The sequence below is a fragment of the Ahaetulla prasina genome, chromosome 8 (genome assembly GCF_028640845.1).
Source record: "Ahaetulla prasina isolate Xishuangbanna chromosome 8, ASM2864084v1, whole genome shotgun sequence".
In the NCBI taxonomy this organism is placed as follows: Eukaryota; Metazoa; Chordata; class Lepidosauria; order Squamata; family Colubridae; genus Ahaetulla; species Ahaetulla prasina.
The window spans coordinates 90,583,977-90,599,563 of NC_080546.1; the positions used below are offsets into that span (position 1 = coordinate 90,583,977).

A 15,587-nucleotide genomic window follows, 5' to 3' on the forward strand; every position below is an offset into this window, starting at 1 on the left:
ACAGGGAAGGGCGAAGAGAGAGGCAGCAAAAGCTGCGCGCGCAGCAAGGAGAGATCAGGGAGAAAGAGGGGAGAAAGCGAGAAGGAAAAAGAGAGAGCGGCCCGAGAAGCAAGGCGGCTCCCGAGCGTCCCCTCCCGGACGGCCTCGGCGGGCGGCCGATCCGGCGGCCTCGCGAAGCTTCTGGAGAGGCGCAAGGGGAGGCGGGATTGAGCACGCGCGCTGGCTACCCGGCTGTCGCCTCAGGCGATTGTTGGCCCGGCCAGATTGAAGCACCCGGGCGGTGAATGGGCGGGTGGGACGGTTGTCTCCATGCCGGCCCTTTGGGAGCCGCCTCCCTGCCTTCGGATGAAGCAAAAGGGCTTCGGTTCCATCCCTTGGGAAAGCTGAGAAGGGGCTCACGCTGGCTTTTAATGTGGTTTGGAGAGAAAGGGATCGCAAGAGAGCGCTGGGCGCAATAGCTCCAGAGGATGGTAGAGGATAGGAAGGCCTGGTCAGACACGACTTCACAACTAACAAGATCTGCTTTTTCCACAGCCTTGGGTGGTTGCTTTTTTTATTATTATTATTCTCTTGTGATCCCTTCCTCTCCAAACTCACTGTCCTGTGGGCAAGGGAGGGAGTGGTTCAGACCCATTGCTGAGTGACTGAGTAACCAAGAGAGGAGCTGCCAGGATGGACCATACATGCATTGGTGGTAATGCAGACAATGGTCATAAGCTACATCGTCATCACCGTCGTAAGACTAGCACTTCTCCGATCGCAGTGTTCCAGTATTTGAGGGTCTGCCACAAAGAAGAAGGGGGATCAAACTATTCTCCAAAGCACCACGAAACAGAACAAGAAGCAGTGGATGGAAACTTAAGCATGGAGAGAAGCAACCTAGAACGCAAGAGAAATTTCCTGATATTAATTAGTAGAATGACTTGCCTCCAGAAGCTGTGGATGTTCCAACACTGGAAGTTTTTAAGCAGAGATTGGACAACCATTTGTCTGAAATCATATAGTGTCTCCTGCTTGTGCAGGGGTTGGACTAGAAGACCTACCAGGTCCCTTCCAAATCTGTTACTCTATTATTCTGTTAAACTGTGAACCTCTAAACAAAGACTACTGCAGTGTAATGGGTCCTGGTCCATAGTCCCCAGCCAGTTATTCAGTTGCCATTTAATTCCTGTCCGGTTGGAGTTTTCTCAAGGATGCACAAGATAAGGTAAAGGTAAAGGTTCCCCTCGCACATACGTGCTAGTCGTTGCCGACTCTAGGGGGCGGTGCTCATCTCCGCTTCAAAGCCAAAGAGCCAGCACTGTCTGAAGACATCTCCGTAGTCATGTAGGCGGCATGACTCAACGCCAAGGGCGCACGGAACGCTGTTACCTTCCCACCAAAGGTGGTCCCTATTTTTTCTACTTGCATTTTTATGTGCTTTCGAAACTGCTAGATTGGCAGAAGCTGGGACAAGTAACGGGAGCTCACCCCGTTACACGGCAGCACTAGGGATTTTAACCACCGAGCTGCCGACCTTTCGATCAACAAGCTCAACATCCTAACCCCTGAGCCACCGCGTCCCTGAGATGCACAAGATACTGAATGGCAATTGTTTTGATAATGCGCTACAATTAAAAAAAAGGAGTCAAACTACTTCATGTTCTTTTATTTCACAAGTGTTTAAAAAATGAGTCACAACTACTGAATCTGACACATTCTAATAAATGACCACTAACCTATAAGGAGAAAAAAAAACCTTCTCCATACAAAAACGTTTAAAAACCCAACAAAGCTTGAAAAGCTTTACAAGTACCAAAATTGGTCTGTAAAGATGAACCATCTATGGAAATCCTCTACGGTCACCACATGAATCAATAATAATGGCTTTTCCTAAAGTCGGACGAGAGTTTTGACTCGACTGAGAAGATCACAGCCTATTGGCCCTCCTCATTGGGTCGGTAATGAATAAAAATGTACACCAACAAAAAAAAAATGCGTATTTGTAAGACGTCCATAGGTGTCTTCCTTTAACGGAACATCGCGCCTTGACCTTGTGTCTAATCCAAAGTGGCAGGCGGCCCTTGCTCTAAAGTAGACGCACCAACCACAACTTGCTTCAGTAACATGCGTTGCCTAATCTAGCACAGCTAAGGGAGGAAAGGGGTGGGAAGGTGCAAAGGAAAACCTCTACTGCAAGCAAAGCTACAAACAGCACCGCTGCTCACCGAGCGCGGCGAAGGATCATGCTTTTAAGATGGCAAACACAACCAAGGTGATTCATTCCAAGCAAACACATCACACTATGACACTTATTTTCTTAAGACAGACAATTTTTTTTCTCGCATAGCAATGAATGAAATGTGAGCTAAGGAGCACGGGAATGTAGAGGAGGACTAAGAGCGTTCATTCTTCATTTCCGACTTCCATCTACGCTTATCCGAGACTAGTGATGTTGGAACGGCCCCCTGGTGGTGCCACGATGCGGTGTCCGGTACGGCGAGGATTGTGGTCATCTACCTGAGCCCCTGCAAGAGAACATTTCAAAAGCATTAGCGTTCTAACCCAGCTCCCCAAACACGACAAACCCTCTGAAGTGAACTCAAAGATTCGTTTAATTAGGAGTGCTGGCAGCCCCATCAAAAAGTTTCTCACTGCAGGCTATCAAGCCTGTCTGGCCAGAAGATAAATAATTGTCTGTCGCATCTATTCCTCTCCGCCCCCTGCCTTTTATCCCCAGATCTAGGGTGGCACCTCACTAGCAGCAGTGGCTCTTCTCCAGGATCAGCCCATGGATTTCCACTGCTCCTCTTCTGCCTTCTGCACATCCATGCGTCAGGGCACTAGACCCAGCTGTTCCTCCTCTTCCTCATCTGCCACCTCCAGACCTGGGGGCTGTTGACTCTCCATCTGAGGGTTGACTGACAGACCAGGCTCTGTCTGTCTGTCTGTGTCTGTCTCTCTCTACCAGTTCCATTCCCTCTTCCCCCTTGGAGTTCTCAGGTTGCCTTAATGCTGACCCTGATTCCCATGCCACCGCCTCCTCTGATTCGGCTGCTGGAGCGGCCGGAGGCCAACAGGCCACAACAATTACATTTAATCCTTAGCAACACATGAGAATACTTCCTTTCTGAGCACAAAGCACCCCAAACTTAACCCTCTCTTAGTGTGGCATTGGGCCTGCCAATAGGAGCTTCTGCATGGCTTAGATGTGGACTTCTCAAAAGTGGGAAGGGATGGAGGGGTGTCCACCCTTATTTTTAATCTAATCAGACCTCTGCAGGCAGACGGGGAATGCTGTCCAAACTCCATGAGATTTGTCAGAGTATGTTCATGAACTGGAATAGGGCATAGCAACAGGTCAGCCAATGAGGGCTGCTTGGTAACTGAAACATAGTATTTGTTGTATGGGACCATAAGAGACAGTTTGGAGCCTGGGCGTGGCTTAACTGTTCTGTATATAAGCTTGAGGGGAACAACCGACAGAATTTTGAATATAGAAGGTTATGATTTGTTATATGGATGGCATGCATATTTAATTTATGACAAAAAGGTGGATAAGGCCTTTAAAAATCATGTGCTAAGAAATGCCCTTCTGCGTGTTTGGAAAAAATACTCTTATAAACTAAATTATAAGGTTCCTATATGGGCATGTCCTAGACATACAGTAGAAAATATAAACATAGAACAGAAGCAGGAAATGATTACATATAAAGATCTTTTGTATACTGAAAGAGGTAATTTGCAGTTAAAATCTCTGCAAGTATTAAGAGAGGAAGGGAAAAATTATACTTGGTTTCAATATGAGCAATTACATGCTAGATGGAAGGGAGATCAAAAAATTGGTATAGAGCAGAACGAGGGAAATTTGGTAAAGCAAATTAGAAATCAGTCTCAGGAGCATATAAAGAGATTGTATAATGTGTTACTTGAAATAGATTCTGAAAGGGACTTGGTAAAGGACTGTATGATAAAGTGGGCACAAAATTTTCAGGAGCCAATATTATTGGAAACGTGGGAAAGAATTTGGGTTAGAAATGTTAAATTCACGCAGGCACAGAATCTGAGGGAAAATTTTTATAAAATGTTTTATAGATGGCATCTAGATCCTAAAAAATTATCGTGTATGTATCCAGAAATGCAAGCAAAATGTTGGAGATGTAATTGTGATGACGCTACATATTTTCACATTTGGTGGACTTGTAAGGACATAAAGGCCTTTTGGATAAAAATTTGGTGGATTTTACAAAATGTTCTGAAAAAGAAGATAAAGTTCCTGCCGCAATTTTTCTTGTTGGGAATTATTACGGATTGTACAGTAATTGAGACTAAATTGATTTTAAATCTAATAACTGCAGCAAGAATACTTCCTTTCTGAGCACAAAGCACCCCAAACTTAACCCTCTCTTAGTGTGGCATTGGGCCTGCCAATAGGAGCTTCTGCATGGCTTAGATGTGGACTTCTCAAAAGTGGGAAGGGATGGAGGGGTGTCCACCCTTATTTTTAATCTAATCAGACCTCTGCAGGCAGACGGGGAATGCTGTCCAAACTCCATGAGATTTGTCAGAGTATGTTCATGAACTGGAATAGGGCATAGCAACAGGTCAGCCAATGAGGGCTGCTTGGTAACTGAAACATAGTATTTGTTGTATGGGACCATAAGAGACAGTTTGGAGCCTGGGCGTGGCTTAACTGTTCTGTATATAAGCTTGAGGGGAACAGCTTTTGCCTTCTCCATTTTGTACTTCCATTTTGTGCTATGTTTGTACTTCCTATTTCTCTTCTCTACAACGTGGAAAAACCTACAAGGGTATTGTATGCCTCATGTGTTATGTATATAAAGACGTTTTTGAATCCTGCTTAATAGCCTGCCTGGGTGTGCTGCAACAAACTGTCAAGATTTGCTCCTCAGTTTTGCTGCCGCCAGCAGTTGCTGTCCCACAAAGGTGAAGAACCATTCCCGTGTACAGATTAAACATCAATTATTTAAAAATGTATACATGTCTTTTCTAGTTGAGGCAAGGTTCATTAATGCTGGTTTTTGCCCCTCCATCTGGGGAAGGAGACCCCCCCCCCCCCCGGCTCAATGCAAAAAAAGGGGAATCCAGCAAAAATGAGGATCTCAGACCACTGGTCAGGGTGGAAATTTCAAATGAACTTTAGGAAAAGTGCCCCATGCAAGTCCGAACTACCAAGCACCCCAAGGCCACTCTAGCTGTCTAAATGGCTGAGGCCTAGCTCCCCTTCCTGCCAAAATGGCACCCCCAGAAAGGGGCAGCCAGCCATCCTCAGTCCTGTAACATCTGTGGAAAGACCCCACCTCTCCAAAGCACGCTTTCTCACTCCAAATGGGGCGGCAACTCCATCCTAAATATCTCACGCTGGGGCCAATCTTTACCACAAGCATTCTGTTTCCAAAAGATTTCAGAATCACCTGATAAACTGAAATTAGACTGATGGAGGTTTCTGATGGGTGGAGGCTGGTTTTTGGCAGGCGATGTTTTAGTTGAGGGGGCAGGGGTTGCATATTTTGCAGGAGTTGCTAAAACTTCATAGACCGGCCCATCATACATTCCTCGGGAAACACCCTGTAATTCTGTTACCTGCAGGACACAGAAAGAAACACATGTATATGCAGGTACAATGCAGTGAGCCATGGGTAGAGCTGTACCTTGGGGAAACAAAACAACCACTTCACAAACGCATGGCACAACAGAGGAGAACAAACCCATCAGCAGTCCATCTGCATTTAAAAGGCAAAGGCCACTCTTGAAGACAACAAAGTCCACATTTTGGACGAGAGGATTGCTGGTTTCAAAGAGGGGGTCAAAGAGGCCATCTACATCAAAATTGAACAGCCTTCTTTCAACAGAAGGGGAGGGATACAACATCCTCTATCTCCAGTCTACAACACAGTCTTTCAGCAGTTCCAAGAAGGCTCCACATCCATTTGCACCACTCAGGTAACCCTGAAGACACAGATAAAACCTCCAGGTGGCCTTAACAACTTGCTAAAAGAATACAAATGACCAGCTGTCTACAAAGAGTGTAAATCTTTCCATTCCCCACCATCCAGTCAGAGCCGATGAAGCTTCTTAGATGAGAAGCGAAGCGTCTTCAAAGAAAAACCAGAAAGTCCAGTTGCCTCTTGAAAAAAAACACCTTTGGGGCAACCATGACCTTGATGTCGGGGAAATCTCCATAGACAAACCTGTATTCATTCTCAGTGAACAGGTGTTTACTTGTGTCTCTCCAACAACACAACCATTTTGGCTTCTTACTCTCCCGTAGGAGATCCTAAGTAAATGAGAAGCAGTGTTCTGGACGTAAGGCCACTCCACAAGCAAGATCAACGCTGACTTAGTGTTATCCAGATTGCGTCCAAGGATAATCTCATAAGAAAGGTGTATTCTATTCCCTCCTATAATCAATCAGCTGGACTCACTGCATGTTGATTCCCCAAGAAGATTTAACCAACCCCAAGGGTCCAGTGCACAGGTGGCAAACTCAGAGCCCCAAGTGGGCTTCCTCATGAGTAATTAGTTCCAACTCTTTCCAGGTAACCGATGTCCTATTTCCATAGACCTTGCCCAGCCACTCTCCACCAACTTTCTCCAACAGATGCCAGGAAAATTCTCACAGTGGCCCACCAAGGATTCCCCCAGGCCCACCTTGCCCAGAAGAGTTCTGGCCACCCTGCCTATCTTCAAAACAATAACAGCAGACCACTAAACCCTCTTAGCCACTCTTCTCATCGCAAGGTAAACCTTCACAAAGGCTGCCACCTGTGCTCAGTAAGCTTAATTCTTTATATGTCTTGGGATATACCAGTGATTTACATGAGTGGTGCCTAGAGGTGGAGCTCTCATCTCACAATCAGGAGGCTGCGAGTTCGATCCTAGATAGAGGCAGATATTTCTCTCTCTGGGTGCGATGAGAATTTATCTGCTGAATATAACTCCGCATTGCCAACAGGAAGGGCATCTGGCCAGTAAACACTCAGCTCCATTCAGTTGCCCAGACTCCACCCCGTAAGGGATCATGGTGTCATTAAAAGAGAATAATGATGATATACCAGTGATTTACATTCGGATGCTCAACCACCGACTCACATTTACAACGGTTGCAGTGTCCCCGGGGGGGGGGCACGTGGTTCCCATTTGCGACCTTCTGACAAGCAAAGTCAGTTGGAGAAAAGCAGATTTACTTAACAGCCGTGTCCCTAACTTAACAATTGCAGTGATTCATTTCACAAACCTGGCAAGAAAAGTCATAAAATGGGGCAAAACTCGCTTAATGAATTTCCCACTTGGCAACATAAATGTTATGGTGGGTGGGTTTCTCATATTCTTACCCAACAGTGGGTTTCCAATATTCTTAACCACTGGTTCGCCGCACGCATGCATGCCTTCTACGCGTGCATGCCTTCTACACATGCGCTCGGCCTTCCGCACATACGCTTTGCTCACTCGCGCGCCTTCCGCATATGTGCCTGGCCTCGAAAACATGCCTAAATAGGATGGCTTAGAGGCGGGGTGGGTGGACAGGCTCACCTGCGATCTCAGCTACCAGTTCGCCTGAACTGGTGTGAACCGGCTGAATGCCACCTCTGGTTAGGTTCAGTTGTGATCTACGTTGAAGCCTACTTCTAATTAATGAAAGCAAGTTCTGCACTAAAGTGTGATGTTGAAAGATGACGAGGAAGTGCATAAACATACCTTATTCCTAGTTTTGATCCGTTGATAAAGAAACTCTGGAAAGGAATTTCGTGCGATGAATGACCCCGTTCCTTTTCTCACGGAGAGATTCCCGTCCTCGTACACAACCTTCCCTCGGCTAATAACTATGTAGGGAGCCCCGTGGCATTCCATGCCTTCAAAAATGTTATATTCAACAACCTAAAATAACGACAACAATACATCACATATAGGCATGCTTTTGATTGCATTAATTCACATGCCTGTGTGGGGGTTTTAATAACCACTGGGGTCAAACTGCCAAATGTTTTGATTCCTGTTTCTCTTTCCATTGAACGCTTCTAAACGCTGGCTTGATTTATGCTTCTTTATTGTCTATACTCTTTTCAGAGGGTGTTGTGGTCCGTCAGCAGCCTTCGGAGCTGGCAATGGAGTTGGACAGCCATGAGGCTGAGGTGGGACCAGGGCCATCAGGAAGTGAGGTGCGGACTCCAGAACCTCCAGAGACTGATAGTAGTGAGGCAGAGGAACAGGAGGAGCCTGTTTCTAATGCACACATGAGAAGAGCTGCCAGAAGGCAAGAGCAGCTCAAGCAAAGAGGACGACTCAGGAGTAAGGCCAGGAGATGATTGGCCCCTCCCATAAGGCTTAATAATAGACCAGCACCAGTGTTTCAGCTTGCCGGAAAACAACATTGAAGCTGCGTCCTCTGCTTCATGTTTTTGTGACTTCTGGACATTTATCAGGAAGGGCCTTTGGCAGTTTGCCTAATTGGACTCAGGTTTGTGATAACTGAAGAATTTGTGTTTGGGAGGCGTTTGTTTTACTTTGAGTTGAATGACGCTGGGAATGAAGTAATTCCCAGCTGTTCGAATAAAGTTTATTTTATCACGGACTGAGTTTGTTGCTACCTACTTGGGTCTGGGTCACAACAGAGGGTTTACTTCCCTTCATTAATTAATTCTACCTGATTTCATTTTGATTGGTTAATTTAATCTACAAAAAGAACTCTCTCTTATCTATTTTCCACCTGCTTATCTCCTCAAGAATTGCAGACAATGTCTAATAAAATACAGTAAGAATGCTACCCCTGCTACTAAGATTGGCAACCGTTTGGTTTTAACAGCTAGGCACTGTATATTTTAAAAAGCAATAATTCTTTACTTGCTTTTTATTCTATCTTGAGTGATTCCCTTGTGCACGTCTCTTCCATCATAGATTCAAATCTGATTCTGACATGATATAAAAAGCAGTCACATTTTCCCATTTTTTGAATGGATTCTCAATCAACTTGCTTCACGAAATCTCACTCTTATATTCTTGTGAACAATTCAAGTCACACTGATTATTTTTCAGGTTTATTTCAGTTGAACTCCGAGCGGTGCGGTGGCCTAGAGATGGAGCTCTCACCTCACTATCAGGAGGCTGTGAGTTCGATCCTAGATAGATATTTCTCTCTCTGGGCACACTGAGAATATATCTGCCGAACAAAACTCCGCATTGGCGACAGGAAGGGCATCCGGCCAGTAAACACTCAGCTCCATTAAGTTGCCCAGACTCCACCACGCAAGGGATTATGAGGTCATTAAAAAAGGTTGATTTCAGTTTAAGTCCAATAAAGACTTTAACTTTTCATATTCTTCACAGCATAGAAAACAGATTTGATACTTAATTTTGTGGGTAAGTGTGTTTTTCACTCCTTTCTGATCATGTAACATGTTTGTTTAAACAAAAATCACAGATTGGAAGGAACAAAACAATCCTTTGTAAGTTCAATAAACCTTCCTTAATATTCCACTTTTGTAATTCTTGTTGAACATTTTAAAAAGGTAAAAGTTCCCCTCACACATAAATACTAATTGTTCCTGACTCTAGGGGGCAGTGCTTATCTCTGTTTCAAAGCTGAAGAGCCAGCGCTGTCCGAAGATGTCTCTGTGGTCATGTAGCCGGCATGACTCAACGCCAAAAGCGCACAGAACACTGTTGGTTAACATCTTACTGAGGAGGGGGACATTTCATCTAGAATCAAAATTTGAAAAGCTGAAGCTTTTAAACTTTCCTCCAGAAATTGTGTGCGAATGCTCCAACACTGGAAAAGTTTAAGAAGAGATTAGACAACCCTTTGTCTGGAACGGTATAGGGCTTCCTGCCTGAGCAGGGGGTCAGACTAGAAGACCTCTAAGGCCTCTTCCAACTCTTTCCTTCTGCATTCTATGAATTGAGATGTTCTATCTTACCGATTTATGGCTTTTTGCTGTGATTGTCTTCTCTTTGTCGGGATCCCAGATAACAAGGTCAGCATCGGAACCAACTTCAATCCTGCCTTTTCGTGGATACAGATTGAAGATTTTGGCAGCGTTAGAGCTAGTAATGGCAACAAACTGGTTTTCATCCATTTTACCTGTAGACTAATCAGAAATTAAACCTATAGTAACAGGCATAGATGCATTTTTCTACAGATTAGACAGTGCATAGCGTGTTTCCCTGAAATTAAAACTGAGTCTTATATTAATCTTAACTCCAAAATATGTAATAGCGTTTATTTTCCAGTGAGGTCTTATTTTGGGGGAAATAACGGTACTAAAATGCTTCCATCTAGCTGATGATCTTAACTGGGGCTTATTTTTGGGGTAGGGCTTATATTACGAGCATACTGAAAAATCATTTTAGGCAGGGGTGAAATGCTCCCAGTTCAGATTGGATCACCCGATCCGGTCGCAATGGCGGCGGTTGGTTCGGAGAACTGGTAGCAAAAATACCTCCCGCTACCCACCCATGCCCGCCTGGTCACCCGCTTGCCGTGGTAAAATGGGCAGAATTCACTTGACAAGTGTCTCACTTAACAACAGAAAATTTGGGCTCAGTTGTGGTTTTAAGTCGAGGACTACCTGTCACTGCATTAATTGCAGGAGGAGGAACTGCCAATCCTTTCTCTTTCCATCTCTCTCTGTCTCTCTCTGTCTCTCTGTCTCTCTCTCTCTCTGTCTCTCTCTCTCTCTCTCTGTCTCTCTCTCTCTCTCTCTCTCTCTGTGTGTGTGTTTGTGTTTTGGAACATCTGCTAGACACACCCTCCAAAAATCCTGGAGAACTTCCTACACTTAGAAGTTCAGAAGGGTATCAGTACCCAAACTCAAAGCCAAACCACCTTGTAAAAATTTGCATTGTGTGTCAGATCTGCTATCACAAACTCTGCTTCGCTTTGATGGCAGCCTGCCATGAGGGAATGGGGGGGAGGGGGGAAGAAGGATACAGGAAGGGGAGGATGACAGGAACTAGAAGTGCCAACCAGAGACAACGGTTGAATGATCGAAGGACACCGGTGTGGGAACGGAATGAGTCCAGAGATATTTTACGAGAAGAGTCCTCCACTCCTCTGCTCGCAATAAAATAGCTTATGCCACCAGACTCCAAATTTTGGGCTTAGACAACTTAGAATTACGCCGACTTCAGTCTGACCTAAGCATAGTACATAAAATTATCTACCACAATGTCCTACCTGTCAATGACTACTTCAGCTTCAACCACAACAATACAGGAGCAAATAATAGACACAAATTCAAGGTAAACCGCTCCAAACTCGATTGCAGAAAATATGACTTCAGCAACAGAATGGTCAACGCCTGGAATGCACTACCTGACTCTGTGGTTTCTAAGAGGTCTGTAAGGGGCATCCTAATATTCCTTTTTTAACTTACTCTTTTCATGTGTTCAAATTATGTTTATACTTTTACCTGTTATATATGATTGATGAAATTAATAAATAAAAATAAATAAATAAAATAAATGTGAATGCCCTCCAAAGAGGTGCCAAATTTTAGAACCGTTACTAAAGCAACTTATTTGAACTTTATTGTTTATAAATAAACAACTGAATGTTATAACTTTATTATACTAGCAAAAGGACTGGGGAGAAGGAGAAAATACCAACTTTATTGGTAATTTTCATATCTAAGTTGTAACCGTTTTAGTAAAAGTATACCTTTCACTGCAAAGGGAATCGAGGGTCTTCCTTTCCTAAATGCCCAAGTTGGGACAGGACTGACACTGTGCATCTTCCTTTTGCTCCACCTTTCCCCCCTCCCCTTTTATCTTTCCTTATATATTCCACTCACAACACATTTATTCCAGACCACCGTCATTCTTTCTTCAATTCCATTAACCCCTTCTGGGATGAGAGTGAAGTTTTCCTTGCCCAGAGCCTTTTGGGCTGTGTTGTAAGTACAGTGGCCGCTTCCGGTCACTTGTAGGTCTCCACTGAAAGAAAGGAAATACACATAACATCAGTGAATAGACATTCCAAATCCATGGAGGAATCACTTTCACTTTTCGTTTCTCACAACCGAAGTTGCACGTTAGTTGTGATCGATACGGTTAGTCCTCGACTTACAAACGCCATTTAAAGCCCGAAATTTATGTTGTTAAGCAAGACATTTGTTAAGGGAGCTTTGCCCCATTTTACAACTTTCCTTGCCCTGTTTGTTAAGTGAATCACTGCAGTTGTTAAGTTAGGGACACTGTTATTAAGAGAATCTGTCTTCCCCCATTAACTGTTCTGTCTCCTTCCCCACTTCAGATCCACGAGCTGGCCTTCAGCCAGCGGATTCACGGCTCTTATCAGTCCTGGCAGAGAAATCGCAGCTGCCTGCCAAAGTTCAAACAAATGACTCACGTAGCAAGACTTTCAGCTCTTTTTGAAACGGTTCAGCTAAACTTTTGCTTCCCATGGTGTGAGAGCAGTCCCAAAGCTCCTTATATATCCTGTGGGGTGGGGCTCCTCCCCCACCCTTCCCTTTGATGACATCGCCTCTCTAATCTTCTGAAGCACGGGTCAAGCCAAGCTTGATTATTATTATCAGCTGGGTCTGAAGGCGTAGCCTGGGGAAGGGAGGAATCAGGGGATGATGGCCTCATTACATCCTCCGACTGGCCTGGTTCTGGCTCCTGGAGCCAGGCCAAAGGAATCGGTGCTCCCGAGGTAAGCCTTACCGACCCTTCCCCCTCACTCTCTGAATCACTGTTGGCCATGGGGCCAGGTTCGGGGGCCTGGAGTCACAACATTAACTTTGCTTATCAGAAGGATGCAAAAGGGGATCATGTGTCCCTGGGAAACTGTGCCCGTCATAAATATGAGCCAACTGCAGTATTGAAATTCAAATTTTTTTTACTGCCAGTTCTATGAGCATGGCTTGGTGGGCATGGCAGGGGAAGGATACAGCTGGACTTGTTAGCCTGTGAGAGAAACTTTTAGCCAGGGCTGCCAGCATTCCTAATAAAGGAATCTTTCGAGTTTATGTCAGACGGTTTGTTGTGTTTGGGGAGCTGGGTCAGAACATCAGGGGGCAAAGGCCCCACCAGAGAAGACCCTTCTAATGGATTCCGCCAGCCAGAAAAATCGGGCTGACAAGACTCACGGCATGCCTCCTCGGTCAGCACAAGTGCATCTACATGGGGCTCCCCTTGAGGAGCACCCGGAGGCTCCAGTTGGTCCAGAATGCGGCTGCGCGGGTGATAGAGGGAGCCCCTCGTGGCTCCCATGTGACACCTCTCCTGCGCAGACTGCACTGGCTACCTGTGGCCTTCCGGGTGCGCTTCAAGGTTTTGGTAACTATCTTCAAAGCGCTCCATGGCTTAGGGCCGGGCTACTTACGGGACCGTCTGCTGCCACCGATTGCCTCTCACCGACCCGTGCGCTCTCACAGGGAAGGACTCCTCAGGGTGCCGTCGGCCAGGCAGTGCCAGCTGGCGACGCCCAGGGAAAGGGCCTTTTCTGTGGGGGCTCCCACCCTCTGGAACGAACTTCCCCCAGGACTTCGCCAACTTCCTGACCTTCGAACCTTTCGCCGCGAGCTTAAGACACATCTGTTTATTTGCGCAGGACTGTACTAGAATTTTAAATTTTGAATTTGGTTTTAATTGGGGTTTTTATTACTTTTATTGCTATTTTAAATATTCGGCCTTATTTAATAAGTTTTTTAATTGATGTTTTATTCTGTATTTATATGTATGTTTTTTATTAGGCTGTAAACCGCCCTGAGTCCTTCGGGAGATAGGGCGGTATAAAAATGCGAATAAATAAAATAAATAATAATAAATAAATAAGAGCCGAAGAAGCTTCTTGGATGAGAAGCGAACCGTCTTCAAAGAAAAACCAGAAAGTCCAGTTGCCTCTTGAAAAAAAAAGAACCTTTGGGACGATTGCATCTGGTCTATTCAGGCTGGAGATCTTCCGTATCTTAACGACATTTGATTGCAAGAATAACACAATAAAGGACCTTTAGTCTTCTAGACTAGAAAACTAGAGGTCTTCTAGTCAACCCCCTGCTCAGGCAGGAGACCCTCTATGCCTATCTAGTCTCTTTTTAAAAGCCTCCAGTGATGAAGACCCTAAAACCTCTGGAGGAAGGCTGTTCCACAGGTTAATTGTTCTCTGGTGGCTCAGCAGACTAAAGTCTGTCTGTTATTAACACAGCTGCTTGCAATTACTGCAAGTTCAAGACCCACCAAGGCCCAAGGTTGACTCAGCCTTCCATCCTTTATAAGGTAGGTAAAATGAGGACCCAGATTGTTGGAGGGGCAATAAGTTGACTTTGTATATAATATACAAATGGATGAAGACTATTGCTTAACACAGTGCAAGCCGCCCTGAGTCTTCGGAGAAGGGCGGGATATAAATGCAAATTTTTTAAAAAATTGTTCTAACAGGAAATTTCTCCTTGCTTCTAGGTTGCTTCTCTCCTTGATTAAATTCCATCCGTTGTTTCTTGTCTTTCCTTCTGGTGGAAATAAGCACACACACACACACATACAAGTTCCCTGGGACTTCTGCCTCTTCCTGCTTAACTACCCCTGTAGCCTTGGAGTCACGACAGCCACCGGACTGCTAGAATTGCCTTCTCAGAGAGATGCAGTCCCTTGATGAACACATCACTATCAACTCACAAAACATCCCTGGTCTGTTCTTGAGTTGCCATAGGCCGGGGTGGGGGAGCGGGAACGGGAAACTGGCGAAATGGCACAGCAGCCAAAGACAGATGCACGTTCCAGGCACATCTCTGTCAAGGCTATCTCCCGGGGTTACCCACAGTGGGCGGAGGGGAGTGATCTATACAACCCGCAAAATTGCTCCGTTGGCAAATGTGATTGATGACACGCTCTGGGGGGAAGGGGGAAAACAGGGTCATAATTGGAGCGCAAATTACGTAGGGTCAGAGCTGGCTTCATTTGGGAATGTGTCGACACGAAGCTCCTAATAAATAACTGGATTTCTTTTGAAGCTTGGCTCGAGACTCATGATTTAATGAGGGCATCTATAGGAACCCTGACAGCCACTTTGCACGGTAAATCTGATTCCGAACTGCTATTTTAATATCTCCATAACGTCTCCACCATGATGGTTGATACCCATAGTTTGCCAGCATCTGTCTTTTCTTACCAGGCTAAAAGTGAGGTCAGATGATCAGGCGTGGTAGGATCCAGGCTCAGAGGCGGTGAGGTCACAAACGCTGCGGCCTTCGCCCAATTCTTGTTCCAATAATGAGTCCCATCGGTCCCCAGACTGGCTGTAATCGGTTCCCCCAATACCAGAGCACCTTGAGTGGAGAAAAGACAGACCAGGGCGGATAAAAATCATTTTTTTTCTTAAATAATAAAAAAAATTGGATTTTTTAAAAAATTTAAATTGGATTTTTTTAGATTTTTATCAAATTTATTTTAGTAAAATGCTTTTGGAGTAAAAAATCTATTTAAAAGTAGTTTTCTATTTAAGATACATTAATAATTTAGTTTATTAGCATGAAATGGAACTTAGTAATGTAGCTTATGAGGCTGCAGACTCTGCAACATTGGGACTCTCGGTGAGTCAACGGCAGGTCAGAGGAGGAGCCGCTGTGGGACAAAGATGACAGTTGCTC

At 45.0% G+C, this 15,587-nt stretch overlaps 1 protein-coding gene across 1 annotated transcript in view; it reads right to left on the reverse strand.

The window, feature by feature from the left end:
- Window positions 1-1,717: 1,717 nt before the first annotated feature.
- Window positions 1,718-15,587, reverse strand: part of CRMP1 (collapsin response mediator protein 1) — a 47,577-nt gene continuing 33,707 nt past the window's right edge. The window contains exons 13-18 of the mRNA XM_058192673.1: window positions 15,110-15,266; window positions 11,790-11,931; window positions 9,915-10,085; window positions 7,699-7,878; window positions 5,415-5,583; window positions 1,718-2,507 (exon numbers count right to left, since the gene is read on the reverse strand). Of these exons, the coding sequence (XP_058048656.1) occupies window positions 2,416-2,507; window positions 5,415-5,583; window positions 7,699-7,878; window positions 9,915-10,085; window positions 11,790-11,931; window positions 15,110-15,266 (911 nt within the window). The 3' untranslated portion in view covers window positions 1,718-2,415. The remainder of the gene's footprint in view (window positions 2,508-5,414; window positions 5,584-7,698; window positions 7,879-9,914; window positions 10,086-11,789; window positions 11,932-15,109; window positions 15,267-15,587) is intronic.